At 31.4% G+C, this 25,223-nt stretch overlaps 1 protein-coding gene across 1 annotated transcript; it reads left to right on the top strand.

The window, feature by feature from the left end:
* Positions 1-17,337: 17,337 nt before the first annotated feature.
* On the top strand, positions 17,338-20,896 carry LOC132745514 (uncharacterized). Its single transcript, XM_060734465.1, has 2 exons — positions 17,338-17,464; positions 20,132-20,896. The coding sequence occupies exons 1-2, from the start codon at positions 17,372-17,374 to the stop codon at positions 20,894-20,896; spliced, it is 858 nt and encodes a 285-aa protein (XP_060590448.1). The 5' UTR covers positions 17,338-17,371.
* Positions 20,897-25,223: the final 4,327 nt, after the last annotated feature.

Below are 25,223 nucleotides of genomic sequence, written 5' to 3'. Positions count from 1 at the left end.
CGTACAGGAGACCAACTGGACTAACAGCGAAAACTCCTTAGCAAATTTTATTGATTTTGTAATGATATTGCCACTTTAATACGACGCTAAAAGCATGAACACTATCACAGATGGTAGATTTAACTCTTAACTAAGTCTTGGTAGTCTACTCTGAAGAATTTTATTCCATCGAATACGGACAACACTATATACCCTTTAAAAATCCAAATTACTGATAATCTTATTCACGATTCTTTTGGAAAAGCTGAACAACTTAACAACTAAATTTGTAGCCAAACGTTTCTGAATGACAATTAATGAGAAGTGCCTTCAGCAACACCTTCACCTGCCGCCTATCTCTTAACACCTTATGTTCATAGTCGACAATAAATTGAAGACGTATTAAAAAGAATCAAGCCCAGATGAAAGAAAAACCAACAAAATACTCAAAGAATCATCAGTTGTATTTTCAGTCCCTCTTTGTTCTCTTTTAATTCATCTTCTTTTATGTATTGTCCCTGAAATCTAGAAAGCGGGAAACGTTTGTATCATTTTAAAGAAGGTTGAAACTTGTCTCTCTTACACTACCAGACATATTTCCTTTCTCAACTGCATAAAACGCTTTTGAAAGAGTTGTCTTCAAACACATTTACACGCCAACCGCTTATTTCTCCTTTCAGGTCTAAAATAAGACAAGATGGCTCCAATGTTAATTAACTAACAGTTTTATACGATACTACATGTTGTTAAACATTCGATAATGGTTTAGAATGGTTATGTTGGTCAAATTAGAAAATACTGGCATTTCGGGTAAATGACTGTTTTAATTACCCCTCCTAAAGACGTCAACTAAATGGTTTGCTGAAACTCAATCAACATGGGCAGGAGTTAGCGCTTGAGTTCCCAAAAGCTTTTTTTTATTAAAGGTATTGTTGTTGATATTCGTAGTTATATCCGGCTTATTGCTGGCGATACCTGTTTATAAATTGCTGTTGAAAACCACAAATGCTGCTGTGCAGAAATCCTGTAATCTGAAATCCTAAAAATTACTAAATGGGCTGATATGTGGTTAGTTGACTTCAATCCTGAAAAGTTCGAATGCCTATTGCTAAGAGTATAAAACGCAACAACAAAACCATCCACCTCTTAATAAACATGATCAAATTATATCAGAAGTAGGACGTCACAAACATTTGGTATCATTCTTTCTAATGACTGCCCTTGGTATGAACATATCAACTATACAGTAAATAAAACATGGAAACGGGTTCACATCATGCGCAGATTGAATTGAAGATGACTCTTGGTAGGACATATATTTAAGTTACATCCGCCTCATTTGGTCAAGAATATGCTAATGTTATTTGGAATAATCGCTCATTTGCAGAAAAGGACTTGACAAGAGCCAACACGAATATGCTCGTATTGCCATCAGGACCAATCAAACTTATCTCTCTCTCTCTCTCTCTCTCTCTCTCTCTCTCTTTCGATAAAATGATACAGGTAGAAGAGAGACGACGAATGCACGGACTGATTACAATCTTTTGTGACTGCACGCCAAATTATTTTATCATATCACATATAACACAGGTTTTACATGCTAGGCTTCGCATGCATTGAAACGAACTAAATAATCACCTTTTCACAAGTAATATAGCCTAGTCTTCCCTATGTTATTGCTGAAAACCGGTAAAAAATATCATTATCTTCTAGAATGTAACTCTCACAAAAGTGCGCCGAATCACTCAAAATGTCTCTCTCCATTCTCTTCTTCACTTCCTCAATCTGACATAAAAAAGCTCGAAATAAAATTATATGACTGGTAAATAAATACCAAGGACAGATATTATTCTATCAATAAGGATATAAAACACAAAACAAAACAAATGGTATGAACAATGCTGAGAAATTTTCATGAGGTACAAACCAAGAGTTGCCTAGTTTAGAGATCCAGTTTTTCTCTATTTTAATGATATATTCCGGAAGCACAAGTAGTATATTGAGTATGCTAGACGCAATTGAGTTCTATAAACTATTATATACTGACATTGTCGTCACAAATGTTGTGCATTAATCTGTTTATGTACTTCGGACTTTATGTACAGACTCAATTAAATTTTTTATGTAATTTTGTTCTGATTAATGCTTCTGAGGGCCCACACTTTAGTCTGAGTTTTTTTACATGGTATTTTATAATGTATTTTTTCACATGTTTTATCGATATTGTCACATTGGTCCTACAAAAGGAGTTGTAAACGCAGTGATACAACTTATTCATCACCCCTCAAATATAATTTTACTGCAACATCATGAATTTATAAGATTGTTTTGCAGTCCGATATATTGTTAGTTAATACAAATTAATTTAAGTTCTATTGTGTTGGAAGCTATAATCTTATTGAAACACTCTCGAATCCGTTCCTGAACCAACCAGTTCTAAGCAATGAATGTTAAGTTGCCCAAGGAAACAACGACTTGCCCCTGACAGGGTTTAAACGCGGTCAGCAATCCTTAGATTACTAGTCCGAAATGTTAGCTACTCGGCCACGCCGCCACTCGATATATTGTTAGAGAGGTGTCTTTAACTAAAAACGTCATTACAATTATAACGTTAACGCAAAGAGCAACAGTGGTATCTTACTTAGCGTCGTCGTTTCGAATAGGCATACTGCAAAACAAATAAAATTAAAGTAACGACATTTCAAATGGCATCGTGTCGTTTCATCATGAAATCTGAAACCTGTAAACAATTATTTGTGATGTGTTGTGATATGTAACAAGGTTATGTTAAATATTTTATAGAAAGAATACAATACATGTTTTATTTTGTATTTTTAGATAACAAAAATAGGGAGTATCTTCCGTCCTCCTTTGTTAAACACAAAAGTTTCATCATATTTCATAATGTTGTCATTCACAGTATAAAATCATTTTGCTTACGTTTAAAAATGTTATCATAAAATAATTTGAGGCCTGTGTATGTAATAAGGTATTATCAAAAATGTGGCAACGCGCATTGCCATAAAACCTACACAATGTATTGTTGTTTCTCTTTTATTTATACAAACATTTCCTGGGCCCGAAATGGTTAAGGTATTTCTATCAGATATATTATTTTCTCATTTTTATTTAGGAAAAAAGTACACGTGAACTAAATAAAACAAGTTTAGAATGTATCATGCAGGATAAACGTATGAAACAGAAACTGAAACGGATACGGCAAAAATGTCAACATAAAATGCAAGATAAATACTGGCAGAGCCTTCAGCTAAGTGGACATCTTCTGTCATACGAAAAAGAGCAGATATATTTTTGTACTGTACCAAAAGCTGGTAATACATTCTGGAAACGTATCATGCGATTTCTAGCAAATGACTTCCCTGAAAACAAAAATATAAAACGGCCGACCGACAACAACAGACACATCACACATGAAAGACCTTTAATTAATATTCAGAGATGGAGTATGAATAACCCTATTTCTCGAATGATGATGACAAACGGAAAATCATTTATGATTGCACGTGATCCATTCACAAGACTATGGTCAGCGTATATTGACAAATTTCTCCTTCCAGATTTTTGGGATAAGGATGCCGTGCATATTGTGAAGAAACTTAAACCAAATGCGACAACTTTTGAAATAAAATGTGCAAATAATGTATCATTTGAAGATTTTCTTCGATTTATATGTGAGACGTTTACAAAAGGACTGAATAATCACTCGGAAAGATTGCATCGATTATGTAGTCCGTGTCACGTTCAATTTAATGTTATCGGTACAATAGAGACATTTGCATCGGATTACGACTATATCTTAACAAAGTTTAATTTAGATTTTCTTAAAAAAGATACAACGAAACGTAATATGGTTCAGGTAGAAATTACATCACTGATTGAATACAATTTTAATTTAAAAAGAGCATTTGGACAGGGGTGTTATGACAAAATTGATATTGCTAGTAGACTGTGGTTAGCGTTTCAATACAATGGTTATATAAACAGGTAAACGACTTTTCCTAAAACAGATTTGCTGAAGACTGAATTTCTAAAAAAAACAATCAAAATACTAACAGATATTTTTTTAAGAACAATAGAAAAAACAAACAATGAATCCGGTATTGATATAACAAGACAAAAACAAACAATGATGCTAGATAAGTATAGGAAGATACCAAAAAACGTATTAAAAAACATCATTTCTGTGTATAAATATGATTTTGAGATATTTGGATATAAAAGAAAATTGTTTGATGATTTAAAGAGAATAGCATAATTTTACGGGTCAAACTCAAATAAACACAAAAGCTATTTTTCTTGCATATCAGACAGGATTATCTACCGTTTACACAGTGTTATTGTCATAGAGTTATTATTATATAGTAAGTGTCTTTGTGATTTGTTATTAATCTTCGGGAGCCTACGTCACAATTATTGAACATTATCAATAAAACAATTAAAATTATATGAAGTGTCGTTTTTATATACAGTCCATTTCATTAATTACAATCCATCTTACTCCATGATCTCAAATCCCGTTATCCACCTTACATTTCATGTTAACTATTTACTAACAATACAATCATACTAATCTGTCACCCGTAACTGAATCACCGATGGTCAGGTGACAAATGTATGCATCGATGCAGTTGCCACATGACCATTGATGTATTCAGTTGTGTAATAAATATATCTTGGATATATATATATATATATATATATATATATATATATATATATATATCAGGTTAGTTAGTTAGTTTTTAGTTTAACTTTCTTAATTATCTTGTTATTATTAAATATTTAAGACGATATAATAATGAATTATTTGTTACTTGTATAAGTTTAATTACTATTCTGTTTAACTGTTTTTGTAATTATTGTTTGGCAGTTGCCACATGACCATTGATGTATTCAGTTGTGTAATAAATATATCTTGGATATATATATATATATATTTCAGTGTTCTTTCTACATTGAGTCACATGAACTCATTAGAAATATATGCCGACTGGCTACGTCGACATTATGTTAGACAAGTCGCGTGTTTTTAATGACGTCATTGCTGTTCGCCTTTTATGAATGAATTGCGTTCTAAGAATGACGTCACTTAATCGTTATGAATGAAGTTGTACGCTCATATGCTACTATAAGAAAAAAGTGCGTAATGAGAATATCAGTTTTCGAAATTTCTGTTCTGAAAATAATTCATATGTAATATGCAAGAAAAAGAATCAAAAACCGGCTGTCGGTACAGACGGGAATATCTACCTCTGGGGTAACTGTTTAGCGAAATTTGGCAGAGCCTCGTTACCACCGTAAACAGTCACCCTCGAGCTACATATTCCAGTCTGTACCGGTAGCTGGTGTAAGATTCATATAATCTTAATTTTTTAGTCCGCATAAGAAAATATACAATTTGCAAATAAACAAGACAAGCATATTTTTATGGTTTGGCAAAACATATTTGTCCATCTAATGTTTGATAATAGTGAAAGAAAACTGGTATAGTATTCTCCTGGTAATTGAAGTACAAGCTGGCTTGTTTTTTTATCATTAATGCATATCAGAGAGGATTATCTACCGTTTACACAGGTGCTAGAAAACTCTGTCTTAAACCCGCAGGTAAGACAAGTCGCGTGCTTTAAATGACTTCATTGCCGCGCGCCTTTTATGAATGAATTGCGTTCATAGAATGACGTCATTTAACCATTATGAATGAAATTGTAAGGGGATACGCTACTTTAAGAAAAAAGTGCGTAATAAGAATATCAGTTTTTCATAATTTTTGTTCCGAAAATAATTGACTGGTAATATGCAAGAAAAAAAGCGACTCTTGGTACAGGCGGCAAACACATTATTATAACATAATGGAAAAGGATGAGAATGAAAGACAAGTAGACAGTCACCGGCTCTTAGTACAGGCGGCAATATCTAGCTTTCAGGTGACAGTTTAGCGGAAACTCGGCAGAGTTGGTTTTAACTTATTATTCCCAAATGTTCATACAAATAAACAACAAACACATTATTACAACATAATGGAAAAGGATGAGAATGAAAGACAAGTAAACAGTTACCTTCGAGCTAGATATGCAGCTCTGTACCTGCAGCCAGTGTAAGATTCTTATAATATTTGAAGTAATAAAACGTTGTCATTACCTTGCCAGCTAAGCTAATTGTTTGGTATGACATTTGAAAGGTGGGGAATGGCCTGTGTGCTTCCAATCATTGTATGAACTCTCTCTTTAGTTTTTAGTATCTGTGTCCCGGAAATAATGCCCCGGTACAACACGAGTGAAGTTTGCTATAATTTCTAGTGTGTAGAAAAGAGAATGAAAATGTTAATGTAAAAATACAAGGTCAATGCATAAGATATTTTGATTTTAGTATAAAGCAAACGATGATAAAAACGCTATGATATCGGTGAGGTTGCAATTTAAAGACTTACTAACTAACAATCAATTTGCTGAAAGTAAACATTTAAACTATTGGGATTCATGATTATTTTATGTGGTTGATTATGTTACATTTGAAATGTATGTCAAAACTAAGACCATTCAACAATGCCTTTTATACTTACTTTTCAATTTGCTTTACTCAGTGTTACGAATATTTATGAGATGAATTCGGCTACTGTTTGAAATTTCAATGCTGAACATAACTGTAATGTAAAAGATTAAAAAAACTAGATAGTCGTAGACCAACAATTATGACAAAAACCAGATATAATATCAAAACGTTAATAGTTTCATTATCGAAAATATATTTGATTTGGTAAACAAAGTTTCATCATTTGTTCCATTGCTTAAAAAGTTGAGAAACAAGTAACCATTTGATGTCGAAAATTACAGAGCAGTACAGAGATAATTTTTAGAATCTAGTAATGATATATCAGAAAGTGAAAAATGCATACATCTCTACATGACCCTAATCTATTCAATTTAAATCATAAGTGATTACAATACTAATTCCAACACAAAAAAATCGTTTTTATTAAAAAAGAACACATGTCAATGTATGGGTAAAATATATTGTTATACAACCAAAAAGTCCGTGTAAGTAAATCAATTTAGGTGTATTTGTTAACCATTTTTTCGGTGAAATGAAATTTACTTAACCAATTAGAAACTTACGTTCTCGAGTTTTTACTTACTTTTTATGAATTAACACTCAATATATTTTATAATGGGCCAAATACTGGCAATATATCACTTCGTCATCAACTAGAATGTATAATATTAAAGCAATATGATTTAAATTTAATTATTGGAGTAGACTTTTTAATATATACTTCGGTTAAATTAAAGGACGAAATGATACACACAAAATATGTAGACCGAAAATGATAACTTGTAATCATGTAACCGTATGCATAATTTAATTCGACAAATTACATGTGCAATGGTAATTTTCAGTAATTAACTTAAATATTTCTATATTTACGCATTAATTATGTGTTTTCCATATTGAAAGACCCTAAATATGATGCTTCCGATCAGCAAAAAAGATGTAAAGAGGTTTATCAAAGCACTTGAATGCGGTTTCTATGGTAAATATTCCCTTTCTTTTCCCATACTTTGCGGCTTTATTAAATTTGATTTCAGCTTATGTCACCCCAACAAAAATTGGTACGGCTTAAAGAGTTAAGTACATTAAACATGATTTTTTCATTTATAATAGATAAAAGAGAATATGCGGGACTATCTTATTCAATGATCCTAAAGCGCATATAAAGTTTAAAATATTAATAGACTACCTTTTAATAAATAATTTAAATTGAAACAACATGGTGTTTAACTGGCAAAAGACACAGTTTGTATTATGTCTTATTTGGCTACCTATCTGAAAAAATGTTCTTTAATTCTCAAGATTTTGTAAAATTAACAAATATTTACTCTTCGTGTATGTGATTGTTTGGCCTCACAATTTAATTAGGATAAAATCAGGCAAACTGTATAATTCCATGTTCATGGACATGCATTATCACATTTTCTGAATGATAATTTAGTTTGATTTTATAAATCTCTTTAGTTTGTTATATGAACTTTCTCAAGAAGAGTAAAGCAGATCTTTTTCATGATAATAAATATATTTTTACATTTTAACAACGATTTCATGGGTAACATGTATGGACCACTTGACGTATATGGTCCGCTGAAATGGTCCAATGTTTGGTCTTAGTTCTGTATGGCACTTGTGTTACGTGATATTTTGAGACAAATTATTTGAAAGTTATTTTTATAAATCCTCGTGTTCTTATTTTCTTTATTTCTATTCCAATTTTTGTAATTAGCCATAAAGAAATGCAACTGTTTTCATTATTTACAAGCACTGTTGTAATACACTATAGAGAAAAGTCACATGACTATAACGTAACAGGTATCATATGACTTTCGATTTTAGTAACAAGTGCACAACCAAAAACAGTTCGTAAATTGCTCTACATCCTAGGGTTAGGGTTATCCCTAACATTTCTTCAAAACACATGACTAAATAAGCGATGAAATATACACTATAGAAAAAATGACCTCACTCCTCATTGCTCGATATCCTAACACTTACCCTAGGTGGGTTATCAAGAGTTTCAGGTGGATAATCAAAAGAGGGTAGTGGGTAATCAAAATGGTTAGGTAGGTTATCATCAAGGTAAGGTGAGTAATCAAAAGAGTAAGGCGGATACAGTGGTTAGGTAGGTAACGTTCTATGACAGCAATATTAAGCAAGAGTAATGTAGGGTAAGCTGTGGTGAGGAGTAAGCTTGTACATTACAGTATGCATAGTACCAAATGTCGTAGGGTTCTTCTTTCCTAATAAAGGAGGGGCTGATTCAGCCTATAATGGCGCGGAAACAAATAAAACATTTTAATAAGGATAAAAGAAAAAACAACACAGCTACTTCGTGGCGCAAACCAATGAAAGTGTAGTCAATGTGCAAAATACAAAATGCAACACGCATGTCATTTCAATTATTGAATGAATATATTACGAGTAATAAATAACAACCAAAATTACCTGTAATGGCACGAAAACAAACGAAACAATTTACTAAGGTTGAAAAAAAAAACTAACACAGATACTTCGTGGCATAAACCAATGGAAGTGTATTCAATGTGCGCATGCGTGCCATCCAATCCGGTTGAGTAAATATTAGTCGGCCCGCCCAGAAGAAAATAGTTGTTATGACGACGCAATATATAAGACATACATACAAACAATAAATTATGAACATACACTCTCTATATAATTTTTACTTTTCAAACAAAGTATAAGCTTTGATGTGTTACACAAACAGAACAATCAGTGTTATACTAACTGTACAATATGAGATAAAATTACATGACATTACTGTCATGCAATACAAATCGATATACATGTTGTGTTTACTACTTTGCATAATTTGTAAGCATATAGGTTTAACTGATTTTCAATATTTCACTCTTCTCAAACTGTGTTTAATCATTTATATCTTTCAGATTCATTTCAGTATCACAGAAAGGAACATTAGATAAATGATCTTTATTTGTCATTAAAAACCATAAAATCAAACTCACACATGCACACACCCTCAAGTCATATACATATATGCAATACAAACGTGTACAGGGCAGCAATTTTACTATTTGCAGTAGCTCATATTAAAGTAAGTGCAATAATTAAACGGTAATACGACATTTCGGGCCATGGACATTTCGGACCAGACACTTTGGACCAGATTTTGGGATACTTTTGACTATAATTATTTAGGGAAATTTCGGAACAGATTTTTGGACATTTCGGACCATGTGTTGGGCAATTCGGATCATGCGTTTGACACTTTGGACCATTGTTTTTGGACATTTCGGACCACGTGTTGGACATTTGGTATCGTTTGTTAGACACTTCGGACCATTGTTTTGATATATTATGAATCAATTATTATATTAACTAAAGAGTAACTTTAGTATATATTAGACACCATGGAACGATTTTACACCTATCTCGATTTAGATTGTATATATTTTGCAATTTAAATGAAGAAAATTAAAAAACAAAAAAACAAAAACAAGCAATGTTTTGGTGACACACGTTTTCAAACAATTTATTATAAAGTATATACAAAAAGACATGACGAAATAGATTATTCATAACATATTCTAATATCACAAATCATACATTATGTTACAAACGCATACATACTAATGAACTTTACTTTAATCGCATTCCAATGAAATCCAATCAATTTAAATATCTGTTGTCAAATAAGGAAAAAAATACATACATTTTTCTTTAAATGAGTGAAACGTAGCTTAAACAAGTTCTATTCAGAAATTAAAACGTGTAAAAAACTGCATTGACAAAGATGTAAATCAATTTCAATTCTTTTAGAGAAATTAAACATAGCGTATCATTATCTATATGTATAGAAATAGCGTATAAATATTCATAAATGAATTAAGATATTAATTTTTTACATGGATAATCAAAACAATAATAGATAAGCTTGTCGGGAAATGTTGAATGATAGGTTATTGATTTATTGTTACGTGATATAGATATATTGTTACGTGAATGCATGAAAATTTAAGCTTAATAATTCAAGAAAAAACACAATAATGACAATGGTGTGATAAAAATGTATTATTTCTTTTGGAATGAAAGTCAATTTAATTCTGAAATTAAATCACTATATACATTTATTCCGGCTATGACCTGTACTGCGATAACTCGGAGGTTTAGGCTGTAGTTGGCAGTGATGCCGTGATCACGTGTTTTGTTTACATCAGTGACAAACAGATAAAAGATTATATACAATTCATAGAGAACATGAATGTCATTGAAAGGTTCACACAAAGGTTTGATCTACTTTCATCCTGAAAATAAATATTGGTAATCTTCAGAACACGTATTAAACGTGCAAAATGCAATATTTCTGTTAACGTTTTATCTTCCACTTATCATTTCAATCTTTGCTTCAATATTACTTATTTTATTTTACCACTTTTAAACCCTATCATTAACATACACGAAAAAAGGATCAAAGTCATTCCTTTATTCGACAGAACTTTGCAGTTTGAACAATACCAAACCTTTTTTATTTGTTTTTTAATCAAATATATAAACATTGTATTCATAGTATTGATATATAAACATAAAACCTTTAACAAATATAGTATCATACAACGATGCATTTAGAATGATATAATTATATAACAGCTATAAAAGTACTCAAAGTAGAAAAAAAAACATAACAAAAATAAGAAAATTAAATATTCTTATATACTACACTCATTCATCTGCATTCTCCCACTGTAGTCTGCACTTTTAATGATGTTATCGGCCATATTTAATCACTTTTCTAGTGATTAACTTATCTCTTAAGCCATTTAAGGGTATTAATATAATTGTTTGGCGTAGGTTATTATAGAGTAAAACTAACAAGACATGTCGAACGACACATATGCTCCCCTTTCTAGCCCTTGACTCACATTATTTGTAATTTTGTTAAAGAAACTTGCCCTTAATTGGTACATGGAAGTATTTAATTATGAACAAAAGAGAAATAATGAAGACTTTGTGATAAATAGTTTTCAAGAGAATGTGACATTTAAGGCCAAATGACCTATGTTTGAACAAGTGACCTAAATCAAAAGAGGTCATCAAATAGTTATGACCAATCAATTTTAGAAATATGAAGACTTTGTGATAAATAGCTTTCAAGATTGTGAGCGGAAACCACACTAACATTAAAGAACCCTGTCACAATATGGACAACGATGGAACACAGGCTGATCACAACTACCATACAAAACAATGTACAACTCAGTGCAAACTATTTAACATTTTACAAAAATAAATGATTATTTATAATGAATGTAAATAATATTGATGAACAAAAAAAATAAATAGATAAAGTTCCGTGTCACATTTCTAATGTCCTGTCGAAAAACATTTTTTCCAGGTGGCGTAACTCAAATAAATATTCACTGATGCTTGAGATGTGACTCATCCAAAGCAGAAAGATCGATTCTGTACTGTCTACAGAGTATAGATCCAAGACTGTGAATGATGTGGGGTTTTTTACGTCACAATATCCAGATGTGACCCATTCAAAGCAAAAAGATCGATTCTGTTCTGTCTACAGAGTGTAGATCCAAGACTGCGTCGATACGTCACAATATCCACTATTGTCGCTATGTTGAACACATGCGTGATACAAAATTTAGGGTGAATCCTCCGAGTAGAAGCTACAAAATATAAAACACAGTAAATATCTATGGTACACAAATATAAGGGTATAAGTATGTCCCTTTGGAATAGCCGGACCTTTGTCGGATTCCTATAAACAAAGCTTCTAAAAATATAATGTCCCTTATGGAACGCCATACACACTGGTATAATAAATTCAACGTTGATTATATATGAGAGGTTTATGGGTAATGGTCAATGGCGGTCAGTTAAAAATCGCTCAGTGAATTTTTTTAGAATAAACCAAAAAAACGGACTTATAACGGTGTAAAATCTTGTAAAACAGATTAAATAGTGTCTTGAATACGGATACAATGGCGAATAAAGGTAAAAACATCATTTTCATTCCATAATAATGCTACCAGACAAGATAGAAAACCTGCACGACGAAACTCAAGCGCCACGTCGGCAGAATCACCCCAACCATATGAAGTAAATACATCATTGCCAACGAAGGAGAACTTTGTTTCCCTAGATATAAGTGAGAAAATGAACTGTTTGTTTGATCTTATGGTTCAATTTGGGCCAGTGAATTATAAACTTGATTGCATAACAAAAAAATTGTATCATACAGTTGCTACAAACGAAGTCAACAATTCAAGGTTACGCCTCCTTGAATATAAAAGCATTGATATGGAGGCCCGTCTTTTAAAAAATAACATCTTATTTCATGTTACCCCCGAAGGAAATACCGACTGTGTGACATCTGTTTTTAACTTTATTAATGATCACCTGCAGTTAGACCCAAGTTCTATGTGAATATCACGTGCATTTCGGATAGGAAAGCCCAAACGACAACAATACCCGGATAAACCTTATATTCGTCAAATACTGGTATCTTTCTCTGAACAATCTTATGCAGACAGCGTCATGGAGAATGCCAAACTACTAAAGAACACCAAATTTGGTCTATCCCGGGATTACCCGAAAGAAATTCGTGAAGCACGTCAAGAATTATGGCACGATTACAAGGATGCGAGGTCAAAATATGACCCCCGAAATGTCAAGCTTAAGTATTCTGCTGCCTTGGAAGTAAACGGAGAAACAGTACGCAATTTATTCCCTGGATAGCACTCAATTCTACGAGGCTCCGTAACTCTAACGTGGAATCACGTGTCAACGAGACTTACACGAGAGCAGCTGAGAAATCATCTACACTCGCACGTGACGAGACCCTTATCGAGGAAGACACAGGGGATGACACAGATTCGATCAAAAGCGATGACATAATACGAACAACAAGCCCAAATTCATACAAATTATCTGCGAAGTCATCTCCGATAGGTACGACACACACATCCAAAGGTTTTTTGCTAGAAGTACATGCCCCACTTCAAGGTCCTACACTTGTATTGGCGCCTTTTCCTGGTAATCGTAAGGACAATTTTACAGACTAGTGTTACCCGGGGTCAGTGGTATACTTCTGTGAACAGTGTAAGGATATCCCATGCTCCTCTAAAACATTGGTATGTGAACATCTTAGAAATTGTGATCTTTCTTTAATACATAAATCAAACATAAACATCCAAGAAAGGATCGATGCTAAAAATATCGTGAGTGACCAAAATAGTATGTTTATTAATCAAACCCCCAGTGCATTTCATGGAAACTTAAAAATTGGATTGCTTAATATGTGCGGCTTAAAAACTAGGCTTTAGTATCCTGAATTCATAAACATGATAGAACAGTATTCAATTTTGTGTGTAACTGAGACTAAAATAGATAAAAATGACATTATATCTGTACCAAATTATACTTTCTTTTCCAAATCAAGGACTGAAAGTTGTAATCGAAAATCTGGCGGAATCGGTTTTTTCGTACATGATTTTTTGTTAAATATATAGAGATTCTAGACTCTAAAAATGAGTACATTTATTGGTTAAAAGTTAACACTTATATAGACGGCATAGTGCAAAATATCATCATAGGTTCCATGTATGTACCGCCAGAACAATCACGCTTCTTTAATGATGACGAGTTCTATGATTTCCAAAATGATATTTCTTTTAAATGCAGTAAATACGAAATTGTATTGATAACTGGAGATTCAAACGGACATACTTCTACATTACCAGTTAATTTTTCGATGAAATATGACTCAAACATGTTTGTCTAAATTTGTCAGATTTCCATTCAAACACAGACAAGAAGATCAACAAAAAAGCAAAAGAGCATGAAATTGTGAGCCAGTTCGGATGTATCGAAACTTATATATGTCAAAATCCATGTTCATCACAAAATCCAAAATTTGCAGAGGAAATAAAATCAGTGAAAAAAATAACATGCAATAAATGATAACCGAAGTAAAATAAAAAGCTTTAAAGGTTTTCCATTGTCACTATAGTATAAATATCTGCTTGCTTTAGAGGTATTTAATGCCTACATTCTACCTGCACACACCAAGCAATCATTATATTATTAAGGGATGCTTGTATCGAAAATGCAAATTAATTTTTACAACATCCCTCCATCAAAACAATTAAATTAGAAAAGACCACGTAAAGTAGTTAAGTTGAAATTATAAGCAATTCATCATTCTGATTATTTTACTTTCCAGATAACATAATGATTTCAACTAAGTCAAAACATCAATATTATGATATAAAAAAAGAGTCAAGAATGATAAAAAATGCAGTCACATGAAGTTAATTCATATACATGTCCTACTCATCCACAGTAATTCTAAGCAGTTTTTTATTATCTAATTTATTTTCGGCCATATTTACTCAGTATTAACATATTTTCTAGATTGAATCTGTTTGTAACTTTGAATAGATAAAGAAAGATTGCACTGTGTTGTATTAATAACTGACACATGCACATCATTAAATTAATCGATAATCCCATGTAATAATTGAATAATTGCACGTACCCGAATGGACACCAGTTAAACGTGTATCAATGAAGGTGCACTTACTGTCCATTCGATCACCAAGATCTACTAACCAACAATTGCCATAACTTTTACAAATGTCATTTTAAATGAAGTTTTTGTTGTTGTTGTTGTTTTTGTTTTTGTTCTTGTTTTTTTTTGTCTGTTTTATAAGAAAATGGTTATCAATATTTTGATTGCGTTGCTTTTCAATAATAAACAGTTTTAATTTAAATGCACATAACTATGATCAGCATCCTTCGCAAGGAAAATCTATTAAAGAAAAGCAAAGGGTTTAAATAATCAAATACAATTTTCGTTCATGGAAGTGTGGTCTGAACGGAGATACCAGGACAGGAGTGAATACTGTCAGTGTAGGCAATCGCAATCAATAAAATGAAAAAAAAAGAAGAAATTAATTGATGTAATTAAGATTACCTTACATTCGGATTGCCTACACATTCTGCATCTGTAAAACATTTGATGTTGTTTGTTTACTGAGATCTTTTGTGTTGAATTAAGCTTTATTTGTAAAATATAACTATTATACTAAAGAAAATAATAAATATAAGGTTTATATTTTCAATATCTTGTCTTTAATTACATGAAAAATGTGTGAGAAACAACAGACTTAGACCAACGATAATTGACGTGCCCATTATACAATAGATATTATTGCACTATATAAATTAAGTTCGCCGAAACCACAACCTGTTTTAATATATATGACTCATTGTAATGAATACAGAAATTTTTGTTTATTTGTTAAGGAAATAATCACAAAATTTGAGAATAGTTAACATTTTTACATATTTGTTCATCATGTTCTTGAAAATGCGTGATTCTCTCCATTTTGTTAAGATAAATTGTCTTAATATTATTAATTTCATGTGTATGCTATGCCTCTTTATGTTATGTACGTTTATATGCTATAGCTCATATTGTCATGTGTGTACATGAATTGAGTTCTGAAATAAACTTTGTATAATATAAAATTAGTTCGCTGACCCGGTAGTTCGACGAAACAACTCTCACCCGTCAATTAAAGTCCGTGGTGCTACGTAAGTTAAATGCACAAAATAGTTTCTACTTTAAATCACTTTATGAAAAATATACAACCTTCAGAGCAGACAACATAATGAAACATAAGCACAGATATATACAAACAATAACAAACCAACAATTTTTTCCCGCCAAAACGGCCTTTGTTCTACAAGCCAGCTTGTAAATTAGGTCACCTAGTCATTCTAAATTATAGCTAACATGAACTGTAAATGGGAAATCAAGCAGATCATTAAATAAATACTTATCTACAATATAAATAAAGCATAAAAAATCAATACTTACAGTTTAAACTTGCTAGTATATTTAAAGAATCGAATTTGTACGCTCTGAAATACAATCCTCTCTCTTCCTTAATGGTTGCCTGTTTGTTGATGTTTAAAAGGATATATTTACAATATCAACCAGTCCTTACTACAACAATTCAGCTTATGTATTGCTTGGGCTTTGGTCTGCACAATTATTGTATGTAAACACTTTCAAATCATCACTAATATTACATATTCTTAATAAAGCAAAGTTAAAACATTATTGCTAAAATGTTTATTGTCATAACATCTAAAGGAGTCATTGTCTAGGTACCAAAATCTATATACATTTGTGCATAAACAAATTTTACAGATCGGTATGAAACATTTTTGTTTTCAAAGAAAATAAATATTGAAAAAAAAATGTTTTGTTTAAAGTAGCATTAAATAAAAATTTAGAATGGGGAAAAAAAAGCCTAAACGAAAATCAACGTTACTTTTACTATTGGTTAAATCTGTCTTGTCTGGCATTATATGCAGATGCTTAATAAATTGTTGCACTGATTAAACAGAGTCTTTAAACTACTGTTTACAAGCAAATCCACTTTAATTGTTTCTGTGTAAAATGTGTATTGTTACCAAAATATTATCTTTATATGTTCAATAACGTATTTTGTTTTATTTTTGTTATAAGGTATTGTTCATAATACCATCGAAATTGACCAGAACTAACCAGATGTTTAAATGTGTATTGATGTATTAAGTTTTACCATATGCAGTGATAAGTTTCACTTTTTAGACGCTGTTGTATGAATCAATACCGACATCTTGAAAGCTGGTTATCAATCATAAATAACGTAAATTCGAAAAGGCGGCTATAATAACTAAAAATTGGCAAACTAAAACCTGTTTCTTTAATTTAACCATAATATTTTAAAAATTGTGAGACTCGAAAAGATAATACATAATTCATTTTAGGTATAAAATGGTTAACATTTACGGAAAATTGACTTTGTTATTATTTTCGCAAGTTTGTATTATTATATTCCTTGCCTTAACAACTCGTTATCATCGTACGGTAAGAATTTCTGTTTTAAATTTTCTTTTATGTGATATTGATATTCTAGAGTATAACTTATGCTTTATGTCCATGCATGTTGTTTTTTTTAGATATAAGTTATTTGAATAGATGTATATGCAAAGTTCAAATGTTTCACATAGAAGGCCAATCATACTCCAAACATGTTTTTCTTTCTTATTTGAAAAGAAAACAACAAAAAACTTTAAATTATATGATGTCGTATTACACATGTAGTTCTAAAAAAGATGCTTATTTGCCACTACAAAAGCCTTTGCTACCTTTGCTTCTGTTGCTTATTGGCAATTAAAATAGTAATATTTTTAATAGAAGACAAAATATTACTTTGCAGGGCCTTTAGGAAACAATATTCCTGTGTAGCATAACTGTTTCTCTGCAAATGAACTATACTTTTCGAATGTAAAATAAAAGTATATTATACATACGGAAATCAGTATTGTAACTGTGTTCAACATAAAAAAACAATGACCTTTAATTAATTTTATGAACAATACTTTGTGACGTTAATCGCAAATCACCCTAAGGCGTGTGGAGAATTCGGTTCAATTTCTACATTGTTTACAAGACAAACACGACGAACTTGTCAGATACCAAGTTTCAACATACGGAATTTAATAATAAGTATCCTCAAAAAAGATCAGCTTTATTTGCTTATTATAAAGGATAGGAGCTCTCTCAATGTCACCAAAAACGTTACCTGAATGGCATGCATAATGCGGATATGTTTTGAAGGCCATTTGCAAGCGATATTGGCGTGGAACCATCGATAACGTGCCTTTTAATTAGGGAGTAGATTATGTTAGGAATGACCATCTTTTCTATTGTCATTGCAACTGGATCATTGTTACGCCATTTCTCCTTAACGTGTTATTGTGTACTATTTTATTGTAATATACAACTTGAAATAATTTAAGCACTCCAGTCCCGGTTTTATAGCAATAATAGTATAGTATAGTTTGTACCCTTGCCATGACAGCTTAAATTCAAATATAACAAAAAATCTATTTTAATGTACCGGTATCATAAACTGGACGTGTGTTTTCAACGTAAAATTAACGTTTTTTTTAGTATGGAGCTACTGCTTCCGTCTGCACGAATTCTGTTACAGTTTATTTGTATAACTGTTCATAAACGTGTCTTTGTAAATGAAATGCCATAACATTTTGATATCGCTCTCCTCCTACACGGATGACTACTTCAATCCTACGTCTCATTTCACCCGTTTGACGTCGAGTTTGCTGCATTGTTATCTAACGCCACTTTCGATGAAGAGCTGCTTCTAATTGGTTCAGATTCTGAGGAGATGGGGCCATTTGTTGTATTTTACGCTTAAGAACGTCCACAACATGCTCCAGGGTCCTCACCCATGAATACAGTTGTCGAAATGAGGCACAAATGCTGGCTCAAAGACCCTATCGGTGTACTGTTGGCCTGTTAGCCTCCTCTGTATCGTCATCAAGTTCAGCTTGCCATGATAGAATATGCAATTCCACACCATCACAGAGCCTCCACTGCACGGAATGCTCGATTGAATATTCTTTGGTGTGTATGCAGTGTTCCTGTGTCGCCAGACAATTTGTTGCGTTTCAAGTCTCATTCGTCGAAATATGCTTTTTGATGTGTCTGCTTATTACAGAATAATTGTGGTCTATCTAACTGCCTATAACCTTAAAAGACAACCTGTCGTATGCATGCAAACAATCTGCCACCTTTTAAGTTCTGATAATCTACGACTAGGGATTATTTAGGGATTCTTATTTTTATTAAACTATTCTTACGTTTTCCAATAGTCAATTTAACTGTTTAATAACAATAAAGGTTAAGATGTCGTTGTAGAAATATGGATAACACGCACCCAGAAATGTGATATAATCAAAAAGCTATTCTTAAAAGAACGGGTATTTTTTAATTGGCACCTAAGTCTTTGTGTATCGGCATTGCTTATGTGTACCGAAGCTAAAATACGGAATACCATTCCAAACAACAGCTAAACATAATTGTCAAAATACGTGAACTTTAAGATTTTTATGTTAGAAAGGGTCAGAGAGTGCTTTCACATATTTACAGGTTTGTGTAAATGTATGTATTCAAAGATTTGCACATTTATTTAATCAGATAAAATAGATAAGATGTGGCCATAAAATACATGTAGCATCATTTTGGAAAAAAATAATTTTCATTTGAAGTAAGAGAATTCTGTGTCAACGACTATATCTGGAACAAATTCTGTTGATATTTTAATAAGTTTTTTAAGTATTTTTTATCTACAAAACGGAAGTACATGTAGAATTAAATGCATTTTTAGAGCTTTAGAGGTTTTGCATTGTGCATTGAATTTATTTTGGCAATTTACACGTTTACGATCTCTCATGTCATCAATGAAAGAAAATATATTTGCCAAGCGGTTACTACCAGAAGTAAAATTATAAACTGTACGAATCGATTGTACATTTAAATATACATTTTCATTTGTTTTCTGAATTTGTCTTGGAAGTAAAGGCTCATTTCGTCTCGACACTGAATACTAGATAAATTCTCAATTAAAATTTATCAGTCTCAATATTAAAAACGTAATATGCAACAGTGATCGCTTTCATTTAACATGAATTATATTATATGAATCATGCATAATCTCTTTATCTACAGGCTTTGCAAAGAGCAGAGGAAAGAGTTCCAACTACTATAATACAGTTTGGATTGGGTGGAACAGCTACAACACTTCAATTTCAAATACTATGTGTTCTTATGGCTTTATTACACCAAGACAAAATTAATGATGTTGGATGCTACTACGGTAGACAACCTGCACACAAATACTGCGTCATAAAAACGCATTTTATAAAAGACACATTTTTTCAGATACTTCCATCAGATGTGTGGATATTCATGACATCTAGCAATCTACTTTCTGATGAAAAGAAAACAGAACTGGAGTCTCATAAAGTAAGAATTAGAAATATGAGAATAAGGATACCATCGATCGTTGATATAGAAACTACGTCTAAACGTGGTTATACGATTGTCTTCGATTATCAACCATTTTTTAGACTTTCAGATACAAAAATGCAACATGCTGTTGAATATTTACGGTATTGGGATATTATAAGATTGTGTTGTGGAAGGCAAATGTCTGCTGATTGGAGGAGACGTTTGTCGCCAAAGATATCATATAAACCCCACCACGATCCGCATAGCTATTCATATCCCGCTTGCGAAATGTACAACATAACCGAAGTGGAAATGTTATTAATGAAAACGTTTGTTTATCAAAAGTTTGCTAATATTTCTTCACTTCATGACATAATTGGGAAGCCATCAAATGTCGATGGCAAACTTGACGGTACATACTGTGAACGTTGTAATAGAAATATTGCTGAAAAAGATTTGGAATTCAATGCAAATTGCGCATAAAATTTAAATGGTTGATCACATTTTTAAACGCTGTTTCAACAGGACGAAAAAATGTATAAATGTGTATTAAGAGACCATCTGTTTTATTTCATTGACATGATTCTCAAAAATAACTGGCCTGTTAAGTCATTCAAGGCACCTGTATGTTTTATAAATATATTTTATATCTTTAGTATCATGCATATAGTTTAGACCTATTTTAGACAGCTTACATAACCTTCATGGAAACATCTTGTCTCTGTTAAATGCATGCTCATCATAAAGGTAATCGTCATTATCGTTGTCATTTTCATCTGTGTCGGCTTCATTATAATCATAAACAAGCAAAACCGTATGTATTATCATCATTGCGCTCGCCGTTTTCATCGTTGTGGTAATATATATATTTACGATCGGCATTATGATCATCATTTATAGCATTTTTTTATCATGAATTTTCTTGTTTCCTTTGTGTATTAATCATTTGTGAAAATGCTTACAGGAAATCACGCAGCGTTATGTTAAACACGATTAATCTGAAATAAAATGCATTGCTTTACCATAAAGTCTAAATATATGTGTTTTCGGACTTCATTAACATCTTTTTTACCGAAATATATATAAAATATATATGCTTATGATGTCAGCAAACACTGTATTTAAGTTCGCGCGAAAATTCATGACATTCCATTCATTCCGTAAAATTTTTAAGCAAGAACGGGACTAAAATTTGTAGTAATATATAAATACGGTAATATGATTTATATGAAAATTAATACGTTCTTCACAGAACAGCTTATTAATGTCGTAATTCCATTATCGCTACTGAATCCTTCAGGGTACTTATTGATGATTATACCTGAAGACGTTCTACCGATTTCTTGAATATTATTCTGAATACTTCTGTCCTTTTGACTTTGAAAAGTAAAAGTTTTATCTTTTTTATGTCAAAAATAATCATGTCGATAACTTGAAGGATGTACACTAAGTCAACCCTCTACTAAGAAAAATGTATAAAAACAAGACAAAATGTTTATAAAATGCTAGGTCCTCATAATGGTGATAAGTTCTGATATTCCGCTTTCTTTCGATTTTCATTATTTATTCAAAGACCAAACAGTGTACCATCACGAATGTTGCTGCTCTTAAATGACTTTTGTCAATTTAGAATAAGTTTCAATAATTTTTTTTTGTTTTCTTAATACAATCCATAAACAGGCGCTGGAACATTTTTTATTCTATCGTTTTGGGCATTCGTAAGGGATTCTGATTAATGTAAACGTTTTATTTCACTAGTTCCCTACAAAGCAATAACTTCTTAAAAACGCAACTGTATTTCAAAAAAATTATACATTGCAAAATAACAACAACTATAAATAATTTCAACGGTATTGTTGTGCTTTCATCTATTAATCAGTCTTGTGTGTCAATATGTGAAAAACCGTGAGAAATAAGGTAAATTTTCACAGTTTGCTTGAAATAACTTAAATTGATCGGAGTATTTATATGTAGTTTCTTATATCCAAGTTTATTGTATAAACATGTATAACTGCAACAAATAATTTTATATAAGGTAGATAAAGGGGAAGAACAATCGGAACCTAGCAAAAGTGTTCCTTATAACCGAGTGAACACTTTATCTGAGTTTGCTTTAAGTAATGATTACTGCATTCATTTCCAACAGGACAGACATGGGAATAATAATTATTAAATACTGTGTTGTATATGGAATAGATAAATACAGAATCCCTAAAGAAAGCCCACCACGGCAAAATTGAAAATGTTGCAGGCTCGGTTTGATTGAAATCTACTTTAGGAGTCATCTCGACTTTCACCAAAGTCTTAATTTTCTTTACAAACTGCAGAATATAGTCTTACTTTTCAAACCTGAATGTCATCGGGAATTGGTTTCTTTAAACATATTTGCTTTGTCCCCATTGATCTTCAAGTGGTTATATTTTGTGTTAAAATGCATTTAATAAGCGAGTTCATGTACGGTACATAATGAAATGAATCACAAATTTTTTGCCCGTCTGCATTGTCCAGAAATTAAGAAATTGTCCAAAAATTTTCGTATTTTCTTTTAACTATTTATATTATTTAGTCTATGGCATATTTAACAATGCCTGTTAACTGGCCATCGTAAAGTAATAAAAACATTTTTTTTTGTCTAAGATAATTCTCATAACACTGGACACTTTGAAAAGGTATTGTACAAAACTTGACACGTTTTCAAAAATTAATGAACGTTATTTTGTTATCAAATTGCTGAAGTCCGCACATCATCGTACAAAAATTCTACAACTGTGATTATAATTTTAAAGATTTTTTCTAAAATATAATCAATACTAAAATAGTTTTCAAATGCTAGAAAGTATTTTATATCTTGGAATCATTAGTTCAAGATCCATTCTGCTTATCATAAGGTCGTCAGAACTACGACCACCATATAAATCGATGTCACATCCATGTCGTATCAATTTGTTAATTAGAAACATGATAATGACTGACAATTCAAATAGCATTTTTGTTTTACGTCATAATTTCGATGATTTTCATATGTTTTGAGCAATAAACATCCAATCCGTAGGGATTTTATGTATCTGAATCTAGTCTATATAGCATGGAACAATTAGATGTATATTTCCAGGACGATAACATAAAGTCCCTATTGTAATAATGTTCTGGTGGTTAATTTGATGTGAAAATCAAAAATTTGATCAGGATTTCTTTGTTGATCTATAAGAGGTGATTTTACTTCCATTCTTTTATTTCGTATACCAATATAAAATACAAGCGCATTCTTTGTAAACATACAATTTCTAAAATTGCAATTTTTACAATAAAGATTCGTCTTTAGATAATTTTTCATATATTCTGGCAGATTGTAAAAATAGTAACCTTTTTAGTCTGTGTTTCGTGTTGATCTCTACTAAACAATTTAGTCACATCTTTCTCAAAATATAGACGATCTAAATGTTGCACAATTATGTCATTTTTTATCAATTCAGATTGACTAAGATTCATGTCCACTGATTTATTTCGTAGATTCTATTCTAAAACAAATCTTCTTATAGGAAAAATACCAAAACTTATACACATGAAATAAGAAAAACAATTTCGGTAATGCCACATCATTTTGTCACTGTCAAATATTCCATGTGTTTGTGTATAATAAAAAATCGTTAAATAGATAGTTGAAGATCTTATATTTTTCTGCCTTTAGAAATTTTAGTATGTTTCAAATCACCAAATATTGGTTATATGTGTTCTGATGATACAATAACATGTAGTTTTTCTTATAACATTACAAAATGTTGATTCGCTCTGTGTCAACAACATGTTTGCTGTGCTGAAGTTAACAGTTTAATTTTTCTTATAATCATTAAAACCAAATCTAACTTTAGTCGTGTTAGTGCAGTTTTGATAATGGCTTTCTTACAGTTTCTCATTCCATTCATACATTTCTTTAAAGATATTGACATGAACGGAATAAGAGAATCTTTTACACATTGCTTTTAGTTTAATCTAAAACACATTGCCACAAAATTAAGTATTCGCATCGGGATCTAGCAAACTGTCCTAAATATATAATATAGATTCTATAATTAATATTGTATGGGATGTGCTCTAAATTTAAGGTTTATATACATGTATAGGGGTTTTTACTCTTTGATAACACATTATGTATGCCTCAGTCTGTAGGCCTATGGAATATTCTGTATTTAATTCATACGTAGATTAAAACTGAAGTCTACATGTATGTGAAACGCAACCTCGATGAAGTTTCCAAATGTCACGTGTACTACAGGCATAATAACTTTAATAGTTTAGTACAGTAAAATACTCATATACTGCACTGTAGTTGCAGCTTAATATAGAGTCAGATATTATAAATGTTCACATGTGATAATTTATTTTTATTTTCTTGAATCTAGATCAGGGAATGAAAGTTTTATTATATTTACATGTATTACCATAAATTATGTTTTATATAGTCAGCATGGCATGGCTGAGGATTCCACTGATTAGTACAAAATATGACCCGAGATTATGGAAGAGTACAGTATTGGTATACATTTGTGTTATTATTAGTTTTTGTGTAGATGTACATAAATGGTTTCAAATGCTATACATAACTGGAATTAATTTAAAATTATTATAATAATAAAACGATTAAACACTTAAGCTTTTAACTGAGTAAGATCAATACAATTTAAGTATTTATCAAACCATATTTAGATAGATCTAGATTCTATACTGTACAAACATTAATGATTTTATCATTTTTCAAATATTTTGTATGTAAATTCTAAGGATGTAAAAAAAAACCTATACAGTGTAGTAA

Source organism: Ruditapes philippinarum, unplaced genomic scaffold, assembly GCF_026571515.1.
Source record: "Ruditapes philippinarum isolate M1 unplaced genomic scaffold, ASM2657151v2 ctg246_1_1_1_1, whole genome shotgun sequence".
Classification (NCBI taxonomy): domain Eukaryota; kingdom Metazoa; phylum Mollusca; class Bivalvia; order Venerida; family Veneridae; genus Ruditapes; species Ruditapes philippinarum.
Note: the sequence above shows the minus strand (reverse complement) of the source record. Positions and strands in the feature narration are given on the sequence as shown.